General features: G+C 50.0%; 1 protein-coding gene across 3 annotated transcripts in view; it reads right to left on the reverse strand.

Moving 5' to 3' along the window:
• lhfpl7 (LHFPL tetraspan subfamily member 7) overlaps window positions 1-25,353 on the reverse strand; it is a 244,771-nt gene that overhangs the window by 91,025 nt on the left and 128,393 nt on the right. For all 3 annotated transcript variants that reach the window (XM_078422211.1, XM_078422209.1, XM_078422210.1), the window contains exon 3: window positions 19,340-19,478. In XM_078422211.1, coding sequence (XP_078278337.1) covers window positions 19,340-19,478 — 139 coding nt within the window. The remainder of the gene's footprint in view (window positions 1-19,339; window positions 19,479-25,353) is intronic.

The raw sequence follows: 25,353 nt of genomic DNA on the forward strand, positions 1-25,353 counted from the left end.
CACTCTGTGAAACGTCACCTATCCATGTTCTCTAGAGATGCTGCCTGACCCGCTGAGTTACTCCAGCAATTAGAGTCTTTTCAAAAATCAGAATAGATTTCTTTATCTCAAAGTTATATCCCTTTAGACTTTACTTTGAACTTTAGACTTTAGAGATACAGTGTGGGAACAGGCCCTTCAGCCCACTGAGTCCATGCTGACCAGCGATCACCCCGCACACTAACACTATCCTACACACACTAGGGACAATTTACAATTTTTACAGAAGCCAATTAACCTACAAACCTGTACGACTTTGGAGTGAGGGAGGAACCCGGAGCACCTGGAGAAAACCCACGCAGGTCACGGGGAGAACGTACAAACTCGTAGGTACCAGCATCTGCAGTTATTTTCTTATACAACTCGTAGGGGTTGGACACGTTAGAGGCAGGAAGCATGTTCCCAATTTTTTAGATTTTTTTTTTAGATTTAGATTCTACAGCGCGGAAACAGGCCCTTTCGGCCCACCAAGTCCGCGCCGACCAGCGATCCCCGCACATTAACACTATCCTACACACACCAGGGACAATTTTTACATTTACCCAGTGAATTAACCTACAAACCTGCACGTCTTTGGAGTGTGGGAGGAAACCGAAGATCTCGGAGAAAACCCACGCAGGTCACGGGGAGAACGTACAAACTCCGTACAGACAGCACCCGTAGTCAGGATCGAACCTGAGTCTCCGGCGCTGCATTCGCTGTAAGGCAGCAACTCTACCGCTGCGCCACCGTGCCGTAGTCTGCAGAAATATATTGTTGGGGGAGTCCAGAACAAGGGGCCACAGTTTAAGAATAAGGGGTAGGCCATTTAGAACTGAGATGAGGAAAAACTTTTTCAGTCAGAGAGTTGTGAATCTGTGGAATTCTCTGCCTCAGAAGGCAGTGGAGGCCAATTCCCTGAATGCATTCAAGAGAGAGCTAGATTGAGCTCTTAAGGATAGCGGAGTCAGGGGGTATGGGGAGAAGGCAGGAATGGGGTACTGATTGAGAGTGATCGGCCATGATCACATTGAATGGCGGTGCTGGCTCGAGGGGCCGAATGGCCTCCTCCTGCACCTATTGTCTATTGTCTAACTCCGTACAGACAGCACCTGTAGTCAGGATGGAACCCGGGCCTTGGGCGCTGTAAGGCAGCGATTCTACCGCTGCACCACCGTGCTGCCCTAGGGTACATCTGTGTACATCTGCATGTGGAGATCACTGGGAAAGGAGAGCAGTACCACGTACCGAGAAAAGAGGCAAACGATCTCTCGCAGAGGAAAGATGGAGCCCCGTGGCAGAGCAAGATCAAGATCAAGATCAATTTAATTGTCACGTGTACCAATTAAGGTACAGTGAAATTTGAGTTACCATACAGCCATACTAAGTAAAAGGCAACGAGACACGCAGCCAACAAAATAACATTTAACAGAAACATCCACCCCAGCGGTTCCCACATTCCTCACTGTTATGGTAATAAAGTTTAATCTTGAACAAGATTGAGGGAGAGCAGGGATAGTGTTGAATTTTGCAGCTTTGTGTTCCACGGGCAGTTGCTGTCAGGAGATTGACTATTTCATAGGAAGTAAAGGAAGCTGATGAAGAGGGGGGGCTGGATAATGGAAGAAGGGGGATAATGGAAGAAGGGGGGGGGGGGGTGGCTGAGAACAAGGGGGCCTAGCAGGGGGCAGGGGGCTGCCACATGGGGGCAAGCAGCAGATGGGGTCTGTAGGAAGGAACTGCAGATGCTGGTTTAAACCAAAGGCGGACACAAAATGCTGGAGTAACTCAGCGGGTCAGGCAGCTTCTCTGGAGAGAAGGAATGGGTGACGTTTCGGGTTGAGACCCTTCTTCAGACTGACCTGAAACGTCACCACTTCGTTCTCTCCAGTGATGCTGCCTGACCCGCTGAGTGACTCCAGCTTTTGGTGCCTATCCTCGGTGGCTAGGATTGTTTGGTGACTTTGTCGAAGCCTGAAACGTGGCGACACTTGTGTACTGCGTAAGTGAGGTCTGCCGTGAGATTTAACCGAGTTGGATGCAGAACGGAGCATTTCACTGTACCTCGCTCGGTACATGGGGCATTGAGGTGCCATTGGATCATTGAAGAGCAGGGCAGGGGCGTGGTGGTAGAGCCGCTTCTTCACAGTGCCAGAGACCTGGGTTCGATCCTGACCTCGGGGGCTGTCTGTGACTTGGGCCTCAGTAATCAAGATGGGGAACCACAAATAAAGCACAGAAACGTAAGCTGCATAAAATAACCCACAAGTCAGAAGCTGCTTATACTGTAGATCTTTCCAGAAACCCCCGATTAGGTTGCCTCGTCCCGTCTACAGATAAGGTGGAAGAATCATAACAATCTGAGGATATCTTTATCAACAAAAAGGGAGTACAAAGTTGGTCACGTGTATGGACGCAGGTCAAAATAAAGTTTCTCCAGAGTCAGAGCGCCAGAGACCCGGGTTCAATCCCAACCTCGGGTGCTGTGTGTGTGTGTGGAGTTTGTACGTTCAACCTGTGACCGGGTCTCTGGCACTGTGAGGCAGTGGCTCGACCTTAGCACCGCAGTGATCTTTCCTCAGGGTGCTCTGGTTTCCTCCTACATCCCAAAGATGCGCTGGTTTGCACGCTAATTGGCCCTCTGTAAATTGCCCCTAGTGTGTGTGATAGAGTTAGACAGAGCTCTTAAAGATAACGGAGTCAAGGGATTTGTGGAGAAGGCAGGAACGGGGCACTGATGGTGGATGACCAGCCATGATCACAGCGAATGGCGGTGCTGGCTCGAAGGGCCGAATGGCCTCCTCCTGCACCCATTGTCCATTGTCTATTGTATGGAGTGGATGAGAAGAGTGGGATAACATGTGGACAAGTGATCGATGGTTGGCGTGGACTTGGTGGGCTGAAGGGCCTGTTTCCATGCTGTATCTTGAAAATAAATTTCTGCAGACTACGGCACGGTGGCGCAGCGGGTAGAGCTGCTGCCTCACAGCGCCGGAGACCCGGGTTCGATCCTGACTGCGGGTGCTGTCTGTACGAAGTTTGTACTTTCTCCCCGTGGGTTTTCTCCGAGATCTTCGGTTTCCTCCCACATTCCAAAGACGTCCAGGTTTGTTGGATAATTGGCTTGGTGTATTTGTAAATTGTCCCAAGTGTTTGTGGGATAGTGTTAATGTGCGGGGATCGCTGGTCGGTGCGGACTCGATGGGCCAAGAGGGCCTGTTTCAACGCTGTATCTCTAATCTAAACTACAAAAGGGCCATTCATTCCATCACACGCAGAGGCTCCAAAACAGCCGAGATGATGGACGTTTAAGATATTGTTTATAGGAACAGTTGCTGAGGACAGTATTCAATCGCTGTGATCTCACCATCTTCTCATGCTTGATCTTTATTTGCTCAGTAAGTCAGAGTAAACACGCATCATCTGCTGCGCACATACCAACGCAATGCCTCCCAGCAATGCCTTGTTTTCATTGCTTGCTTAGCAGTGTTATATTTAGGAGACTGACACAAAACGCTGGAGTAACACGGTGGCGCAGCGGTAGAGTTGCCGCCTTACAGCGAATGCAGCGCCGGAGACCCGGGTTCGATCCCGACTACGGGCACTGTCTGTACGGAGTTTGTACGTTCTCCCCGTGAGTTTTCTCCGAGATCTTCGGTTTCCTCCCACACTCCAAAGACGTGCAGGTATGTAGGTTGATTGGCTTGGTATAAATGGTAAAAATTGTCCTTAGAGTGTGTAGGATAGAGTTAATGTGCGGCGATCGCTGGTCGGCATGGACTCGGTGGGCCGAAGGGCTTGTTTCCACGCTGTATCTCGACACTAAATGTAGGGGTATATTTAGTGATATATTTAGATATATCAACGTTTTAAAGCATATCAAAACCTCCCTGTGACTGTGTGGGCTTTCTCTGGGTGTCCGGGTTCCCTCCCACACTCCAAAGGGATTTGTAGGTTAATTGTGGCTTCTGTGAAATTGTAAGTTGTCCCTAGTGTGTGTAGGGCAGTGCTAGTGTACGGAGTGGTCACTGGTCAGCACGGACTCGGTGGGCCAGAAGGGCCTGTTTCCACGCTGTATGTCTAAAGTTATTCCAGCACTTCGTGGCCTTTTGTGTATTAACCAGCATCTGCAGTTCCTTGCTACTTATTAAAGTCAGTTTCTGAAGAGCAGAGCAAGTACAAATATCCGATGGCCTCTTAGCTTGACATTCTTACGTCCCTGGTGGGAGGCTGATTGGCACAAACCACCCTGATTTTGTTTCATTTCAAGATACAGCGTGGAAACAGGCCCTTCGGCCCGACGAGTCCATTCTGACAATCGATCTCCCTTTCACACCAGTTCCATGTTATCCCACTTTCTCATCCACTCCCTCCACACTCGGGACAGTTCACAGCGGGCCGATTAATCCACAGGCCCGCACGTCTTTAGGATGTGGGAGGAAACCGGAGCACCCGGAGGAAACCCACGCGGTCACAAGGAGAACTGTGCAGACTCCGATCAGAGATCAGGATCGAGCCCGGGTCTCTGGTGCTACGAGGCAGCAGCTCGACCAGCTGCGTCACTGTGCCGGCCATTGATGCCAAAAGTTCTCGACAAAAATGCATCAAACCTTGGCTGTCCCTTTTATGGCATCTATTAAAAGCTTTTAAAAATATTAATAGTATGGAATGATGAAAATGAAACATGCTCACATTCGGGACTATGATCTACGAGCTCATAATTCTAAAGGGAAAGCACTCTTGTACCAGTTATTATAATTGATGCCTTTAATTTGTTAATGTTGCATCGAAGAATAATTTTATTGCTTGTTCATGGAAACTGAATGCCTTTTGGAAACAATCAGGGTGAATATGCCAATAATACATTCATGAAAATATGTGAGTGAGAATATTGTAACTGAAATTCATCACCCGTTGGACTTTGGAGATGCAGCGTGGAAACAGGCCCTTCGGCCCACTGAGTCCGCGCCGACCACCGATCTATCCGTATACTAGCACTATCCCATACATGAGGGACAATTTACGATATGGTACGACGGAAATGTATTTATCCCAGGAGGTAAATTGGTCTTCCAACAGTCATAGAACACAACAAGATACATGAAACATGAAATTAAAGTGACGAATGGAAAGTTCAGGATTGGGGATGTGCAAAGATTGGGGAGTGGGGGGGGGGGGGGGGGGGGGGGAGGGGGGGGAGGGGAGTCAGTCTACCCCATGGCAGAAGAGGGAGGAGTTGTACAGTTTGATAGCCACAGGGAAGAAGGATCTCCTGTGGCGTTCTGTGCTGCTTCTTGGTGGAACCAAGATTTTAATTTTACTACATTTACAACAGACTATTACAGAAGACAATTCACCTACAAACCCGGACGTCTTTGGGTTGTGAGAGGGAAGCAGAACACCTGGAGAAAACTCATGCAGCCACGGGGAGAACGTACAAACACCTTACAGACAGCACCCGTAGTCAGGATCGAACCCGGGTCTCTGGCGCTGTGAGGCAGCAACTCTACCGCTGCGCTACCGCGCTGCGCCACCGCGCTGCGCCACCGCGCCGCACGAAATTCTAAACATGGGCATCTTCTTCCCCCCCCCCCCCCCCCAACTTCTGGCAATGGGACATCTTGATCTCCGTTTTAAGATCTCCGCTGTTTCTTTTTTAGACTGTTCCCTGACCTTTGGGCAACCTTGGCCTTCTAGGAAGAGGCAACAATGGGGTTGCATTGGAGTCGAGGACTCTGTCCTCAAAAACCTCTGGTGCCACTTTAAGGTGATGGGTAGAACATAGTGCATGCAGCAGGGACAAGGATGGTTCCATTGAGCTTAGTTTATTGTCATGTAGGCAGTGAAAAGCTTTTGTTGCGTGCTAACCAGTGAGCAGAAAGACAATACATGATTGCAATCAAAGCCATTGGAGTGTACAGATACATGCATGATAAGACATTAACGTTTATCATATCATATCATATATATACAGCCGGAAACAGGCATTTAGTGCAAGGTTAAATCAGATCTGAGAGGAGTTAAGGAAGATCAGAGTTAAAGTAAGAAATGTTGCTGTAGGAGTAGACAATAGACAATAGGTGCTGGAGTAGGCCATTCGGCCCTTCCAGCCAGCACCACCATTCAATGTGTAAGAAAATAACTGCAGATGCTGGTACAAATCGAAGGTATTTATTCACAAAATGCTGGAGTAACTCAGCAGGTCAGGCAGCATCTCACCATTCAATGTGATCCTGGCTGATCATTCTCAATCAGTACCCCGTTCCTGCCTTCTCCCCATACCCCCTGACTCCGCTATCCTTAAGAGCTCTATCTAGCTCTCTCTTGAAAGCATTCAGAGAACTGGCCTCCACTGCCTTCTGAGGCAGAGAATTCCACTGGCAGAGTAGGGCTTTAAGAGTATGGAGCGGTTGTAATATGAGTTTGTGGACCTGCTTCTGCGGCTAGCACACCATTAAAGAGGGAAGAAAATTAGACTTTATTGCCTTCCATCACAGTGAGGAATGTGGAATCCGCTGTGGTGGAAGTTTATGTTAACTTTTATATAGTTGTGTGTCTTGTTATTTTTTTTAATTAAGCCTGTATGGTAATCGAGTTTCCTTAATTGGTACACGTAACAATAAACTGACCTTTGAATATTCGCCTGGGCTGGACGCCATCTTGGAAGGCAGTCAACAATGCTGAGATTGTTAAAGTAACGCTGGATCTCGCTATTTGATTTGAGGAAGAGAGTCAGAACCTTTTTGGAAATGTCCAACACTCGAGAAGATAACTGCAAGGTGAGAGTGGCAACACAGCCTTTGGGACTCTCGTTTCTTTGCGACAGAGAATAGCGCCCATTCCCCGGACTGTGCCATCAACAATGGCAGCTGCACTTTTCCTCTCTCCCCTCTTGAATGGCCCCCTGGACCATGGTGCCCTGGTCAGGTTGCTGGTCCGCCACTCGTCTGCACCGGGAGTAAGAATCTCATCTAGACACAAATTGCTGGAGTAACTCAGCGGGTCGGGCAGCATCTCTGGAGAGAAGGAATGGGTGACGTTTCGAACCGGCACAAAGAGTCTCAGACCTGACCAACGAGCTCAAGAGCTCCTTAACGTGGATTGTGAAATAGTCGTTTCATATTCAGTATTTAAGAATATTTGTAGGAAAAAAAACTGGTTAAAATCGAAGGTAGACACAAATTGCTGGAGTAACTCAGCAGGTCAGGCAGCATCTCTGGAGAGAAGGAATGGGTGACGTTTCAGGTCGAGACCCTTCTTCAGACTGATGCCGGGGGAGTGGGCGGGCAAAGATAGAATGTAGTCTGAGACAGTAAGACTAGTTGGAGAACTGGGGAGGGGAGGGGATGGAGAGAGAGGGGAAGTAGGGACTAAGCAGGGATTATCAAGTGCGCTCTCGTAATTTTGTCCAGTTTAAAGTAGGTGCTGGACCACCAGTTGCCGGAGAAATCGGCGGTGGACCTGTACCCTGTTCAAGTGTCGTTTGGGCGGCACAGTGGTGCAGAGGTAGAGTTGCTGCCTTACAGTACCAGAGACCCGGGATCGACCCTGAACACTGGTGCTGTCTGTTCGGAGTTTGCACGTTCTCCCCGTGACCTGCGTGGGTTTTCTCCGGGTACTCAGGTTTCCATCCACTCTCCAAAGACGTGCAGGTTTACAGGTTAATTGCCTTTAGTAAAATTGTAAATCGTCCCTAGCGTGTGTAGGTTAGTGCTGGTGTGCGGGGATCGCTGGCCGGTACGGACCCGGTGGGCCGAAGGGCCTGTTTCCCCGCTGTATCTCTAAACTAAACAAAACTAAAATGTTGTGATAGTATCTTCCACAACCACCGTCTCTGACAGCTCATTCCATACACCCGCCACCCTCGTCGTGAAAATGTTGCCCCTCAGGTTCCTATTCAATCTTTCCCCTCTCATCTCAAACCTATAAAAGTCCTTGTTAAGTCTGAACTGAATAGATAATGATAAAGGCCACAAATCAGCTGTGGTACCGTACATCCGAGTCTGCCCAGGCTTTGCTGCCAAGACTGATGGAAGTGCTTCATTAGTCCGATTTATATGAAAATGACAGGAAGATTAACTAACCCACCCAGTGCCTTGCTGTTCTCTAATTTCTTTTTAAACCATAAAACGTTTCCACATCGTGCCCACAGCAGGGTTTTGATTTTAATACGGTGAAGGCCAGCTAATAAATGAGATAGCGCTGCTCCTGATCAAGGGAGGCTCTCAAAAGACGGAACGTTAAAATATTACAATATTTTGCAGGTAAAAACAGACAAAGGCAGACACAAAATGCCAGAGTAACTCAGCGGGACAGGCAGCGTCTCTTGGAGAGAAGGAACGGGTGACGTTTCGGGCCGAGACCCTTCTTCAGACTGAGAGTTCAGGGCTGACGTCCGTCTGAAGAAGTGTAGGGAAATAGCTGCAGACGCTGGTTCAAATTGAAGGCATCACAAAATGCTGGAGCAACTCAGCGGGTCAGGCAGCATCTCAGGAGAGAAGGAATGAAAGGGGTAGGCCATTTAGAACGGAGATGAGGAAAAACTTTTTCAGTCAGAGAGTTGTGAATCTGTGGAATTCTCTGCCTCAGTGGAGGCCAATTCTCTGAATGCATTCAAGAGAGAACTAGATAGAGCTCTTAAGGATAGCGGAGTCAGGGGGTATGGGGAGAAGGCAGGAACGGGGTACTGATTGAGAATGATCAGCCATGATCACATTAAATAGCGGTGCAGGCTCGAAGGGCCGAATGGCCTCCTCCTGCACCTATTGTCTATTGAATGGGTGATGTTTCGGGTCCTTCAGACTGAAGAAGGGTCTCGACCCGAAACATCACCCATTTCTTCTCTCCTGAGATGCTGCCTGACCCGCTGAATGACTCCTGGATTTTGTGATACCTTCAGTCTGAAGAAGGGTCTCGACCCGACACGCCACCCATTCCTTCTCTCCAGAGACGCTGCCTGACCCACTGAGTCACTCCAGCATTTTGTGTCTACCTTCGATTTAAACCAGCATCTGCAGTCCCCTACTGCACATTAGCTCCTCTGTCAGTTCAATCCAATTCAATATTTTGTGAAAGGCCAATGTAATATGATGTCTATTGTGTCACAGGGATTGTATTCATGCTGCATTGATATAATCTATTACAAACATCTCTGCCCTATTTTCCCCTCAGCTGCCTGCATTGAATTCCTCCATTCAATTCTTTTTTTTACTACGGGGATTGTAATCATGATTCATTCCAAACAAAGTATCACCTTTGCATGTGCGGTTTGGTGTAGGGACACCATGTAGAGCTGGTGGGATAATGTTTCTACAGCTGTCTCCACATTATCCTCCCCCGTGTGAGTTCCACGTCCGTACCATCACTCCTTGAAGTAAATATTTTGTCCCAAACACCCTTTCATCCTTGAAGGGTCTGAAGAAGGGTCTCGACCCGAAACGTCACCCATTCCTTCTATTGAGAGATGCCGCCTGTCCCGTTGAGTGACTCCAGCATCTTCGGTGTAAGCCAGCATCCGCAGTTCCTGCCTGCCCTTCCATCCTTGTATCCACGGCTTTAAATCTGTCTCCTAATCATCGATCCAGTTGCTGAGGCAAATGTGTCCATAGTTTTCAGCTGAGAACTATATTTCGCTCTCTGGATCTTTCTATTTGTTCCGCCTCTTCTTCATAAGTTCATGTTACAGGAGCAGAATTAGGCCGTTCAGCCCAACAAGTCTACTCCGCCATTCAACCATGGCTGATCTATCTTTCCCTCTCAATCCCATTCTTCAGCCTTCTCCCTGTAACCCCTTACACCTGTATTAATCAAGTATTGTGCCTGAGTTTGAAGATAGACACAAAATGCTGGAGTAACTCAGCGGGTCGGGCAGCATCTCTGGAGAACATGGATAGGCGACGTTTCACAGAGTGCTGGAGTAACTCAGCGGGTCAGGCAGCATCTCTGGAGAACATGGATAGGCGACGTTTCACAGAGTGCTGGAGTAACTCAGCGGGTCAGGCAGCATCTCTGGAGAACATGGATAGGCGACGTTTCACAGAGTGCTGGAGTAACTCAGCGGGTCAGGCAGCATCTCTGGAGAACATGGATAGGCGACGTTTCACAGAGTGCTGGAGTAACTCAGCGGGCCAGGCAGCATCTCTGGAGAACATGGATAGGCGACGTTTCACAGAGTGCTGGAGTAACTCAGCGGGTCAGGCAGCATCTCTGGAGAAACGGATTAGGTGACGTTTCGGGTCACGAGCCAAAAGTCTCTTCAATGCCACTGTCTTATCTGCCTCCTGTCAGCAGGTTCAGGCACCCACCACCCTCTGTGTATAAGAACCTGCCCTGCACATCTCCTTTAAACCTTGCCCCTCTCACCTTAAAGCTGTGCCTTCCAGTACTTGTCATTCCAATCCTGGGGAAGAGACTCTGACTGTCTGTCCTACCTGTGCTTCTCATCATTTTATAAACAAAAGATCTTCCCTGAAGTGTTTTGACAGGAGCAAAATCTTGCTTGAGGTGGAGCGATCAAAACTGTACACAGGGCAGTGCTGGTTATTTACACTGTCCCTTTTATTTTTAAAAACACGGGATCTTGTGTTTCATGTTTTGCACGTTTCGCTCGGCCAGCTTACAACCCAGCGGTGTGAATATTGACTTCTCTAACCTCAAGTACCCCTTGCTTTCCCTCTCTCTCCGTCCCTCCCCCACCCTTGTTCTCCGTCCTCCTGATTAAATGTTACTGTCTGTATACCTCGTTGTCACCTTCCCCTCAGCTGACAAGGGACCATTCTACATTTCCTTATCGCCATCGACCCTGATCTGTCGTTCTCACACCTTATCCTTCTATATCTCTAGACTCCCTCTCCCCTGACTCTCGGTCTGGAGAAGGGTCTCGACCCAAAACATGCCCCGACCGCCCCGACGTGGCAACTTCAACAGCCTGACCGCGGGAGAAGACGGCAGGGGAAGAGAAAATACATTCTGGCCTTCCATCACAGTGAGGAGGTGACTGGAGGAGACTCACTGTGATGGATGTTTCTTTTTGTTTGGTGATGGGTTGCGATTGTGTGTTATTGCTTATTTTCATTGGTCTTATTGTTGGACTGTGGGTGATCTTTCATTTCACTGCACATTTGCGTGTATGTGACAAATAAATTGACTATTGACTATTGATTCCTTCCCTCCAGAGATGCTGCCTGTCCCGCTGAGTTACTCCAGCACTTTGTGCCCATCTTCGGTGTAAACCAGCACCTGCAGTTCCTTCCTGCACATCCTGTGGTTCGTTCCAGGCGACTTGAACCGGAGCCCTGCCCTCTGCCCTCTGCCCTCTCACCTGCCAACACAGCAGTTTATGTGTAGGTGCAGAGGTTCTGACGTGGGCAGCTTAGGTTTCCCCCGCTGGCTTCAAGTAGATCAAAGAGCTGCTGAGAACGGATGGGGCCACAGCCAAGTCGAAGATGCATCTCTCTTCCCTCTGTGACCACCCACACCTTGGATGTGCTGAGACCGGCCCTAAATATTCACTTCAAAGGCCTTCCTCTCACTCAAACTGTGTGGGGGGGGGGGGGGGATTAGTGCTATTTGTGACATCTGGCAAGCTGCAGATGGAAAAAGCTAGGTTAGGAGAGGATGTCAACTTTAGTATACAGGGATCGCCGGTCGGCACGGACTCCGCGGGCCGAAGGGCCTGCCTCCACGCTGCATCTCTAAACTAAAAAATAAAATAAATAAACTAAACCTGCATCCGCGTTTCAGGGACAGTTTCTTCCCAGCTGTTATCAGGCTACTAAATCATCCCACCACAACCCAGAGAGCGGTCCTGGGCTACCATCTACCTCATTGGTGACCCTCGGACTATCCTTGATCGGACTTTGCTGGCTTTACCTTGCACTAATGGTTATTCCCTTATGGCTGTAAATGGCTTGGTTGTAATCATGTCTTGTCTTTCCGCTGACTGGATACCACGCAGCAAAAGCTTTTCACTGTACCTCGGTACACGTGACAATAAACTCAACTGAAACCTATCACTTACCTGGCTTGGCCCTTCCCCACCTCTCTTCCAGCTTTCTCCCCACCCCCCCCCCCCCCCCCCCCGACTACAATCAGCCCCGACTCCCACACCACCCCCCCACACACTCCCCATCTCTCTCCGACCTCCTGACCCACTCCAGCCTCCATTTCCATTCCCTCTCCTTTTACCACCCCCAGATGCGCTCCCCGCATTCCCACGCCCTCCCCCCCAACTCTCCCTCCTCCTGTCCCACCCCATCCCCACTCCCATCCCCTCTCCCCCCCCACTCCCACTCCCCCTCTCTCCCTCCTCCTGTCCCTCCCCATCCCCACTCCCCCCCCACTCCCGCTCCCCCTCTCTCCCACCCCATCCCCACTCCCATCCCCTCACTACCCCTCTCTCCCCCCTCTCTCCCTCCTCCTGTCCCACCCCATCCCCACTCCCATCCCCTCTCCCCCCCCACTCCCACTCCCCCTCTCTCCCTCCTCCTGTCCCTCCCCATCCCCACTCCCCCCCCACTCCCGCTCCCCCTCTCTCCCACCCCATCCCCACTCCCATCCCCTCACTACCCCTCTCTCCCCCCTCTCTCCCTCCTCCTGCCCCCCCATCCCCACTCCCATCCCCTCTGCCCCCCCATTCCCACTCCCCCTCTCTCCCTCCTCCTGTCCCTCCCCATCCCCACTCCCCCCCACTCCCGCTCCCCCAACTCCCACCCTATCCCCACTCCCACCACATCCCAACTCCCACCACATCCCAACTCCCATCCCCTCTCTCCCACCCCATCCCCACTCCCATCCCCTCTCCCCCCCCACTCCCACTCTCTCCCTCCTCCTGCCTCCCCATCCCCACTCCCATCCCCTTGCCCCCCCCCCCACTCCCCCTCTCTCCCTCCTCCTGTCCCTCCCCATCCCCTCCCATCCCCTCTTCCCCCCCCACTCCCCCTCTCTCCCTCCCCATCCCCACTCCCATCCCCTCTGTCCCCCCCCCCCACCCCCACTCCCTTGACTGAGCTGATGGATGAAGTACCACCACTGTGTAAACACCACTGGGCGAGGCACCGCATTAAAGTCGAGCCCTCCATGTTAACACGAGCCGTGGGGCCTGCCTTGCGGAGGGAGAGAAACCCCTTCCCGTCTTTAAGCCGTGCGTCGGGACAGAAAAGACAGCGGCCACACTGGTTTTGTGCCCTCGTTAGGGCTCACAGCAGCGGCAGCCACGGTTTCTCAAATGACACCAAACCCAAAGGATGGCTGCATATTCATGACGGGGCTCCGAATGCTGCCTTCCGGGAAGAGTTCCCTCGCACAGCGAGCCCGTCGACCTGCATCCTGACAGGCTGCCTCTCCACATCCTGTAATCAGCATTGCATTTTCCAGGCATTGCTGATCATTAGCCCATCTCTCGCTGCATTAAAGCAACGTTCAGGATGTCATTAGGCTTCAAGGACCCGCTGTGCCACCCCCCCCCCCCCTCCCTCCCCCCAGAACCGCAGCTTATAATGAACGGCATCAAACGCCCAGTGGAAACAAAATGGCACACTGGGATGCAGGTTTTCAATGCTAGAAACACCATGAAACCAGGGATAGGGGCAGCACCGTGGCGCAGCGGTAGTTTCTGCCTTGCAAATCCAGAGACCCGGTTCTCCGACACTGAGGCAGCAACTCTACCGCTGCGCCACCGTGCCGCACTTATTTTAACGACCACAGGCGCTGTCTGTGCGGAGTTTGTACGTTCTCTCTGTGACCCGCGTGGGTTTTCTTCGGGTGCTCCGGTTTCCTATCGCATTCCAAAGACATGCAGGTCAATTTGGCTTCGGTAAAAATCGTAAATTGTCCGCTCTGCGTGTCGGATAGAACCAGTGAGCGGGGATCTTATACTGATGCATAAAATCATGAGGGGAACAGTCAGAATATTTGACCAAGGGTAAGGCAATCAAGACATAGGTTTAAAGTGAGATCAACACGATTTAATAAGAACCTGAGGGGCAACTTTGTTACTCAGGGGTGCTGGGTGATTGGAACAAGCTGTCCGAGGAGGTAGTTAAGGCAGGTGCTACAATAACATTTAAAGGACACTTGGACAGGTACATGGATTGGAAACGTTTAGAGGGATACGGGCCAAAGGCAGGCAGGTGGGACAAATGTAGATGGGGTGGGGGAATCATTTACCAGAGGACATCGTTTAAAAGTGAAAGGGGAAAGATTTAATAGGAACCCAAGGGGCAACTTTTTCACACAGAGGTGGGTGGGTATATTGAACGAGCTGCTCGAGGAGGTAGTTGAGGCAGGTAAAATAACAACATTTAAAACATGTACATCGACAGGTGCAAGGATAGGAAAGGGATACGGGCCAAACGTTGGCAGAGTACGAGCTTAGATGGGGCATCGTGGTCAGCAAGGTCGGGTGGGGCCCAAGGGTCTGGTTCTCTGCTGCATGATTCCATGGCTTTATCATGGTAGTATTGTTTGTTTCTCTGTGTATTCTGTATATCTGGGCTTGCTTTCATTCAGCTAACACAACCTTAGAGAGACAGCGTGGAAACAGGCCCTTCGGCCCACCGAGTCCATGCCGACCAGCGATCCCCGCACACTAACACTATCCTACACACTAGGGACAATTTACCATTTTTACCGAGCCAATTAATCGGCAAATCTGTACGTCTTTGGGATGTGGGATGAAACCGGAGCACCCGGAGAAAATCAACAGGGTCATTGGGAGGGAACGTACAAACTCCACACAGACAGCACCCGTGGTCAGGATCGAACCCAGGTCTCTGGCGCTGCAAGGCAGCAACTCTACCACTGCGCCACCGTGCCGCCTACAAAGTGTTGATTGGCATGCTTCCATTTCAGTGCTCAAGGTCCTGAGCTAGGTGTATACACGACCTGAACAATTAACACCCAACTGGTCACCCACTGACACAAGATGCTGGAGTAACTCAGCGGGACAGGCAGCATCTCTGGAGAGAAGGAATGGGTGACGTTTCGGGTCGAGACCCTTCTTCAGACAGAGTCAGGGGAGAGGGAGACATTGAGAACCTTCAGTTCAGTTTAGTTTGTTATCACATGTACCGAGGTACAGTGAAAAGCCTTTGTTGCTTGCTGACCAGCCAGTGGAAAGACTATACATGATTACAATCCAGCCATTTTACTTTTAGAGATACAGAGCGGAAACAGGCCCTTCGGCCCACCGAGTCGGCACCAACCAGCGATCCCCGCACACTAACACCGTCCCACACACACTTGGGGGCAATTTACAATTACACCAAGCCAATTAACCTACAAACCTGTACGCCTTTGGAGTGTGGGAGGAAACCGGAGATCTTGGAGAAAACCCACGCAGTTTCCACGCAGTAGTCCGTGTCTCTGGCGCTGTAAGGCAGTAACTCTACCGCGAGGTACAGTGAAAAGCTTTTGTTGCGTGCTAATCAGTCAGTGGAAAGACAATACATGATTACCATCGAGCCGTTCACAGTGTGTAGAAACATGATGAGGGAATAACGTTTAGTGCAAGGTAAGGCCGGTAAAGTCCAATCAAAAATAGTCCGAGGATCACCAATGACAATAGACAATAGACAATAGGTGCAGGAGGAGGCCATTCGGCCCTTCGAGTCAGCACCACCATTCAATGTGATCATGGCTGATCATTCTCAATCAGAATCCCGTTCCTGCCTTCTCCCCATACCCCCTGACTCCGTTATCCTTAAGAGCTCTATCTAGCTCTCTCTTGAATGCATTCTATGAATTGGCCTCCACTGCCTTCTGAGGCAGTGAATTCCACAGATTTACAACTGTCTGACTGAAAAAGTTTTTCCTCATCTCCGTTCTAAATGGCCGACCCCTTATTGAGGTAGATAGGAGCTCAGGACCGCTCTCGTTAAGCACCAACGTTGTGGTGTCTTCTTTAAACAAAAAGCTTAACATCTATCTCAACTGGAACATGTAGACGCGGTGGGTGGGAGTTTTTAGGCAGACACTCTCTCTGGCTTTCCAAACAGTGTGTGGGCTGAGCAGATCACTTCAGCGAAGAACAAGCCAGCTGGCTCCAGGCAAAACTCTAATCAGACACACACACACAGCCCAAAACATTTCAGTGATCATTTTGTATCGGCATGTAACCCTTGCTTTCCCTCTCTCTTCACCCCTCCCCTATCCCAGTCCTCCGACTAGTTTCATTGTCCTCCTGATTACATTTTACTGACTGTATGCTCTTTGTCACCTTCCCCTCAGCTAACAATGATCCAATCTACATCCTCCTCGAGCTCCATCCCCCTTAATCTCTCACTTTCACACCTTGCCCTTCCATATCTCTAGATTCCCTCTCCCCTGATTCTCAGTCTGAAGAAGGGTCTCGACCCTAAACGTCACCGATTCCTTCTCTCCAGAGATGCTGCCTGTCCCGCTGAGTTACTCCAGCATTTTGTGTCTATCTTCTATTATTGTGAATTTGCTGGCAAGAATTTGATTTTTTCCATTGGATTGCTGAGTGAAAAATGAAGAGAACATCTGAAGGAATGAATCCATCTGATGACATTGGACAGAGGGGGAATAGACTAGATGCTGACCTCAATTGCCACAGGGTTAGTCTAGCTTAAGCTCTGTTGTTGTGTACTGTACATGATTATAATCAAGCTGTCCACAGTGTACAGATACAGTTAAGTTTAGTTTAATTTAGTTTATTGTCACGTGTACCAATGTACAGTGAAAAGCTTTTTGTTACATGCATAGGACATGTTGGCCGGTGTGGGCAACTTGGGCTGAAGGGCCTGTTTCCATGCTGTGTGATTCTATGATGTGGGTCAAATTCAGGCAGGTGGGACTAGTGGGCGACACGGTGGCGCAGCGGTAGAGTTGCTGCCTTACAGCGAATGCAGCGCCGGAGACTCAGGTTCGATTCTGACTACGGGCGCCGTTTGTACGGAGTTTGTACGCTCTCCCCGTGACCTGCGTGGGTTTTCTCCGAGATCTTCGGTTTCCTCCCACACTCCAAAGATGTACAGGTATGTAGGTTAATTGGCTGGGCAAATGTAATTTACTTAGTGGGTATAGGATAGTGTTAATGTGTGTGGGGATTGCTGGTCGGTGTGGACCCAGTGGGCCAAAAGGGCCTGTTTTCGCGCTGTATCTCTAAACTAAACTAAAAGTATGGATGGGACATGTTGGCCGGTGTGGGCAGGTTGGGCTGTAAGGCCTGTTTCCGTGCTGTGTACAGGTAGAGGGTACGGGGAATACAGGGACGAGGCTTGCATTGGTGCCAGGGTGTTGGTGCTGAATGGCTGGTCGATGGATGGATCTGCTTGCTGCCCTCCTCCCACAGCACCCATCGCCTTCCCTTGGCACACAGCCTTTAGATGCACACACCACCCTGCCCAGCCTGCTGCTTCCTGATTGATGAAAGCATTCATCCATCGTAGAGAGTCTCTGCTTTAGGACAACACCTAAACCACTTTATCATTCACACTCGGCCTGCAACTCGTTAATCTTGGCCCGCGTTCGCCCGATAGATGGAATAATTATCATCTGAAACCTTCGCTGCTAACCCAGACCTTTACAACGCCATTAGACTCATAGAGATACAGAGTCATGCAGCAGGGAAACAGGCCCTTCGGCCCAACTTGCCCACACCGACCAACATGTCCCATCCACACTAGTCCCACCTGCCCGTGTTTGGCCCATATCATAGAGTCATACTGCATGGAGCCATGCCCTTCGGTCCAACTGGCCCACACCGACCAACATGTCCCATCCACATGAGTCCCACCTGCCTGCGTTTGGTCCATATCCCTCTAAACCTGTCCTATCCATGTATCTGTTTCTTAAAACATTGGGGTAGTCCCTGCCTCAATTACCTCCTCCGGCAGCCCGTTCCATACGCCTGCCACCCTTTGTGACAAGACGTTACCCCTCAGGTTCCTGGTAAATCTTTCCCCCCGCACCTTAAATCGATGTCCCCTGGTTCTCCTTTCTCGGCGTTGCCCTGGTCTCAGGTTTACAGCGGCTGCAACAACGCGAGGGCGCGCCATTGCACCCGCGTCGCCCTGGCAACACGTGGGTCGGGCGTCCGGTAATGGCGCCAAGCCTCCGTTGTACTGCGTCCCATCCCCCCACACCTCCGCCACGTTACCCAATGAGCCGGCGCCACGCGGTGGATGGGAGCTTGCGGTTGGGGGAGGGGAGCGAGCGAGCAGCGTGAAGGTGGCGCGAGTACCGGGCCCGTCCCCGGGGCACCGCGTGTTGGTCAGGGGGCACTGCTGCGCCCTGGCTGTGACCCGCCCCTGGTTTAAACCCCCCCCCCCCCCCCCACCGACACCGCGATCCTCCCCTCCCGGCCTCGGGTTAAACTTTACCCCCCTCACTCGGTTATAGCGGACAATCGGCAATGATGGACACCGTGCCCTTCCCGTGACGCGGCAAGAGTCCATTATGATCACATGTCCCAGGCAGAACTAATCAATTCCTAGATGGACACAAAATGCTGGAGTAACTCAGCGGGACAGGCAGCATCTCGGGAGAGAAGGAATGGGTGACGTTTCGGGTCTCCCGAAACGTCACCCATTCCTTCTCTCCCGAGATGCTGCCTGACCCGCTGAGTTACTCCAGCATTTTGTGTCTCCCTTCGATTTAAACTGGCATCTGCAGTTCTTTTTCCTAAATAAATTCCTATTTACACACACACACACACATATATATATATATAAATTTATATATATATCTCATACATGCACATGCATACAGCCACACACATGAAACAAGCAAACAAACGATAATCGTGCAAAAAGGCAAAACCAATGTAAGAAAATAACTGCAGATGCTGGTACAAATCGAAGGTATTTATTCACAAAATGCTGGAGTAACTCAGCAGGTCAGGCAGCATCTCAGGAGAGAAGGAATGGGTGACGTTTCGGGTCGTCGAATCGTCACCCATTCCTTCTCTCCTGAGATGCTGCCTGACCTGCTGAGTTACTCCAGCATTTTGTGAATAAATATCCCCACCTATGAAGTTCAGAGCTCATTTGGAGGTTGTCATGTTTAATAGCCTGATGGTCGTTCCGTTATCGTAAGGTTACTGTATTTCTATCTCCTTTAAAGAACCTCCACAGGTGTCAACCATCATCACAAGGGCTGCTTTAAGTAGACTGAAGACGTGATGCTAACTGCTGCCGGGCCATTGCAGGAGAATCACAACCTGGAAATGTAATTAGCAGCCATTGAGTGTGTGATGGCCGATTTATAAATCCCGCGCAGAGCTGCCATGATTTCAGCGCCACTGTGCCAATGGGGTGGCCAAAGAGACAGTGAAAGGTAAATTGGAAGGTGCACTCACCTGCTGTTGTCTGCATGTAACCGGCCAGTGTGCAAATCCTCTTCTCACACTGGCCGCAGGGGAGGAAGATGGTCACGATTGCGAGCAGGGCACTGGCCGCCAGCAGAACACACCCACCAGAGCACAGGACAGCGCTCGTCTGAAACGGCAAGGAACCAGCAATCAGTTCAAATCCCCTTCCTGCTTCAGTTAGTCCGTGAGTAATCGCTGACTCGTCTATGACTCCAGCGAGGAAGTACAACGACTGTAGTATCCAGGTGACTCCCACAGCCCACACGTCCCAAGTTTAGTTTTAGTCTAGGGGCGGCACGGTGGCGTTGCTGCCTTACGGCGCCAGAGACCCGGGTTCCATCCTGATTATGGGTGCTGTCTGTGGGGAGTTTGTACGTTCTCACCGTGACCCCGTGATTTTACACCCCAAAGACTTAACAGGTTTGTAGGTTAATTGGCTTGGTATAATTGTAACTTGTCCCTGGTGTGCAGGATTGCCACTAGCTTACAGTGCTAGTGTACGGGGATTGTGGGGCTCAGTGGGCCAAAGGGCCTGCTTCTGCGACCTATCTCCAAACTATAGTTTGGTTTATTGTCACGCGCACCGAGGTACAGTGAAAAGCTTTTGTCGCGTGCTTAGCAGTCAGCGGAAAGACAACGCATGATTAGAATCGAGCTGTCCACAGTGTACAGACACAGGGTAAAAGGAATAGAAATGCTGCTGTTGGAGTAGAGATTTAAAAGTGTGGAGTGATTGTGATACGTGATTGCACATCCACTAATATGACCAGCACACAAAGAGTGGCCTGGCTGGGGTGAAGAAGGGTTAATTGCCTTTTGTCAATTGTCCCTATGATTTAGACTTTATCATATCATATCATATCATATATATACATCCGGAAACAGGCCTTTTCGGCCCACCAAGTCCGTGCCGCCCAGCGATCCCCGCACATTAACACTATCCTACACCCACTAGGGACAATTTTTACATTTACCCAGCCAATTAACCTACATACCTGTACGTCTTTGGAGTGTGGGAGGAAACCGAAGATCTCGGAGAAAACCCACGCAGGTCACGGGGAGAACGTACAAACTCCTTACAGTGCAGCACCCGTAGTCAGGATCGAACCTGAGTCTCCAGCGCTGCATTCGCTGTAAAGCAGCAACTCTACCGCTGCGCTACCGTAAGACTTTAGACTTGAGATATATAACATGAACCAGGCCCTTTGGCCAGCGATCACCCCGTACACTAACACTATCCTCTGCACTCCGGACAACTTACAATTTTACCGAAGCCAATTTGAACCTACAATCCTATACCTCTTTGGAGTGTGGGGGGAAACTGGAGCACCCGGAGAAAACCCACGTGGTCACGGGGAGATCGTACTGTACAAACTCCGTACAGACAGCACCCATAGTCAGGATCGACCACGCATCTCTGGTGCTATAAAGCAGCAACTGTACCGCTGCGCCATCGTGCCACCCTGGTGTATGGGATAGTGTTAGTGTACGGGGTGATCGCTGGTCGGCACGGACTCGGTGGGCCGAAGGGCCTATTTCCACGCTGTATCTCTAAACTAAACCAATCTAAACTAAAGACTGAAACTCAGAAGGCAGTGGAGGCCAATTCTCTGAATGCATTCAAGAGAGAGCGAGATAGAGCTCTTAAGGATAGCGGAGTCAGGGGGTATGGGGAGAAGGCAGGAACGGGGTACTGATTGAGAATGATCAGCCATGATCACATTGAATGGCGGTGCTGGCTCGAAGGACCGAAATGCCTACTCCTGCACCTATTGTCTATTGTCTATTGAGATAGATTCAGAATCTAGCAAAGAAGGACAAGAATGATAACAACAATAGACACAAAATACGCCATGAGGGCCAAGTTACGAGGAATATAAAAATAGACAATCAGAGTTTCTTTATAAAGGAAGAAAAGGGCGTAAGTGGCTGTTCACAGCCTCCTCTATATTCCCTAAGGAAATAGCTATGGGAACAGGGAAGTGAAAGTTTAATAGCAATGTGGAACAGGGAATGGAGCATTAAATAAATTAATTGCATCTGTCTTAAAGGCAGAAGATACTCAGAGCATCCTATTAATACTGAATAATGTCAGTGAGGAATTAAATATCACCACTATTACTAGATTAGCAATTAGACGTGCAAGGCAAGCTAATGTATCTTAGGATCTTGAAAGAAATGGTTATCAAGTATGGTGGAAACATTCACTGTAATATCCCAAAATCTTTAGATTCTGGAGAAGGGTCAAAAGATTGGAAAGATACCATTATGATAGCCCTGTTCATGGGGGGGGGGGGGGGGGGGGGGGGGGGGGAGGGGGGGAGGGAGGTAAACAGCAGGTAACTAGAGGCCGATTAGTCTTGTAGTAATGTTGTAATGAATTCTTAGGGAGGAATGGCAGCACATTTGTAAAATCATCAGCTGATGAAGGAGATCCTGTATGGTTTCATGAAGGGGACACAGTGCCTGACACAGTGCCTGACACAGTGCCACTGTTTGGGCGGCACGGTGGCGTGGCGGTAGAGTTGCCGCCTCACAGCGCCAGAGGCCCGGGTTCCTCCTGGCCACGGGTGCTGTCTGTACAGGTGGAGGTGGATAGAAAATTGGTTGGCGGACAGGAAGCAAAGAGTAGGAATAAACGGGTCCTTTTCGGAATGGCAGGCAGTGACTAGTGGGGTACCGCAAGGCTCAGTGCTGGGACCCCAGTTATTTACAGTGTATATTAATGATTTGGACGAGGGAATTGAATGCAACATCTCTAAGTTTGCGGATGACACGAAGCTGGGTGGCAGTGTTAGCTGCGAGGAGGATGCAAGAGGCTGCAGAGTGACTTGGATAGATTAGGCGAGTGGGCAAATGCATGACAGATGCAATATAATGTGGATAAATGTGAGGTTATCCACTTTGGCGGCAAGAACAGGAAAGCAGAGTATTACCTGAATGGTGACCGATTGGGAGAAGGGGAGATGCAACGTGACCTGGGTGTCATGGTGCACCAGTCATTGAAAGCAAGCATGCAGGTGCAGCAGGCAGTGAAGAAAGCGAATGGTATGTTGGCATTCATAGCAAGAGGATTTGAGTTTAGGAGCAGGGAGGTTCTGCTGCAGTTGTGCAGGGCCTTGGTGAGACCGCACCTGGAGTATTGTGTGCAGTTTTGGTCTCCTAACCTGAGGAAAGACTTTCTTGCCTTAGAGGGAGTACAGAGAAGGTTCACCAGATTGATCCCTGGGATGGCGGGACTTGCATATGAGGAAAGACTGGATAGACTGGGCTTGTACTCGCTGGAATTTAGAAGACTGAGGGGGGATCTTATAGAAACATATAAAATTCTTAAGGGGTTGGAGAGGCTAGATGCGGGAAGGTTGTTTCCGATGTTGGGGGAGTCCAGAACCAGGGGTCACAGCTTAAGGATAAGGGGGAAGTCTTTTAGGACCGAGATGAGAAAACATTTCTTCACACAGAGAGTGGTGAGTCTGTGGAATTCTCTGCCACAGAAGGTAGTTGAGGCCAGTTCATTGGCTATATTTAAGAGGGAGTTAGATGTGGCCCTTGTGGCTAAAGGGATCAGGGGGTATGGAGAGAAGGCAGGTACAGGCTACTGAGCTGGATGATCAGCCATGATCATATTGAATGGCGGTGCAGGCTCGAAGGGCCGAATGGCCTACTCCTGCACCTATTTTCTATGTTTCTATGTCTATGTTTCTATGTACGGAGTTTGTACGTTCTCCCTGGGACTACCTGGGTCTCCTCCGGATGCTCCGGTTTCCTCCCACACTCCAAAGACGTGCAGGTTTGCAGGTCAGTTGGCTTCAGGATGTGGGAGGAAACCGGAGCACCCGGAGGAAACCCACACAGTCGCAGGGAGAACGTGCAAACTCCTCACCCGAGGTGGGGGTTGAACCCGGGACACGGTTGCTGTGAGGCAGCGGCTCTACCCGCTGCACCCCCCTGTCACCTCCTCCGGATGATTGGCTCCAGAGTATCTTGGGATGACCTTAAGATGTGGGGGGTAATTTCCTCCAATGGATTAGTGAGGGTTTAGGCCAGTCAACTAAGTAAGAGAGTGGCATTCAGGACCTCTGCGATCCGTGTCAACAAGGCGTTAACTTTATGAAGTTATCCCAGATGTGGAATAGATTTAATTGGAGTATTAACCTTGTGATGGAAAGGGAGTAATGTTAGCCATTAAACAGTGCAGCCACCAGTCCTAAACAACATGAGCAGCACTATCTCATGTTCATTAGCCACATGTGATATCTGAGGGGGGAAAGATTTATTACGAATCTGAGGAGCAACTTTTTTCCAACCGTGATAAAGATTCTGGCTGTCTACCAGGTTAGACTTTAGACTTTAGAGAAACAGCGTGGAAACAGGTCCTTCGGCCCATCGGATTCGCACTGACCATTGACCACCCTGTACACCGGCACTATCCTACACAGAAGGGACAATTTACAATTCACAGAAGCCAATTAACCTGCAAACCCGCACGTCTTTGGGATGTGGGAGGAAACCAGAGCACCTGGAGAAAACCCACGCAGGCAAGGGGACAACGCACAAACTCCGCACTGACGGCACCCGTTGTCAGGATCGAACCCGGGTCTCTGACGCTGTGAGGCAGCAACTCTACCACTGTGCCGTCCCGCCTGTCTACCCTATCTATTCTGTTCTGAATGTCTACCCCATCTATGTCATAAGGTCATAAATGGTAGGAGTAGAATGAGGCCATTCGGCCCATCAAGTGCACTCTGCCATTCAATCATGGCTGATCTATCTCTCCCTCTCAACCCCATTCTCCTGCCACCCGTACTAATCAAGAACCTATCTATCTTTGCCTTAAAAATATCCACTGACTTGGCCTCCACAGCCTTCTGTGGCAAAGAATTCCACAGATTCACCACCCTCTGACTAAAGAAATTCCTCCTCATCTCCTTCCTAAAAGAACGTTCTTTAATTCTAAGGCTGTGACCTCTAGTCCTAGACTCTCCCACTAGTGGAAACACCCTCTCCACATCCACTCTATCTGTGCCTTTCACTATTCTGTACGTTTCAATGAGGTCCCTCCTCATTCTTCTAAACTCCAGCGAGTACAGGCCCAGTGCCGACAAACGCTGATCATATGTTAACCCACTCATTCCTGGGATCATTCTCGTAAACCTCCTCTGGACCCTCTCCAGAGCCAGCACATCCGTCCTCAGATATGGGGCCCAAAATTGCTCACAATATTCTAAATGCGGCCTGACCAGCGCCTTATAGAGCCTCAGCATTACATCCCTGTTTTTGTATTCAAGCCCTCTCGAAATAAATGAGTTTGCTTTCTTTACTACCGATTCGACTTGCAGATCAACTTTTTGGGAATCCTGCACCAGCACTCCCAAGTCCCTTTGCACCTCCGATTTCTGGATTCTCTCCCCGTTTAAAAATCAGTCTACGCCTTTATTCCCACTACCAAAATGCATGACTCCACTCTTTGCTGCACTATGTTCCATCTGCCACTTCTCTGCCCACTCTCCCAACCTGTCCAAGTCCTTCTGCAGAGTCCCTGCTTTCTCTACACTACCTGCCCATCCACCTATTTTCGTATCATCTGCAAATGACATAATTCGCATCATCATGTCATTCTGAAGACAGACACAAAAAGCTGGGGTAACTCAGCGGGACAGGCAGCATCTCTGGAGAGAAGGAATGGGTGACGTTTGGGGTCGAGACCCTTCTTCTGCAGTTCCTTCCTGCACATTGTGTCATCCTGTCTGTCTACCCTATCTCTACCAGTTCGGGGTTTTGTCAACAGAATAGCTGCAAGTTGACGTAATGAAGAGCACCAAGAGGATACAGAAATAGCTCCGACTGGCCAGTGCTGGCCCAAGCAAACACACATTAGCCAGCATGAGGGATAATGAGTTGGCACCAGTACCCCTGAAAATAATCCCCTTGGTTTCCTATCCACCTTGAACAAACACCTGTGATTTGTTTATTCGAAGCGTGCGCTGGTTAAACGGGCCAAG

Source organism: Rhinoraja longicauda, chromosome 26, assembly GCF_053455715.1.
Source record: "Rhinoraja longicauda isolate Sanriku21f chromosome 26, sRhiLon1.1, whole genome shotgun sequence".
Taxonomy (NCBI): domain Eukaryota; kingdom Metazoa; phylum Chordata; class Chondrichthyes; order Rajiformes; family Arhynchobatidae; genus Rhinoraja; species Rhinoraja longicauda.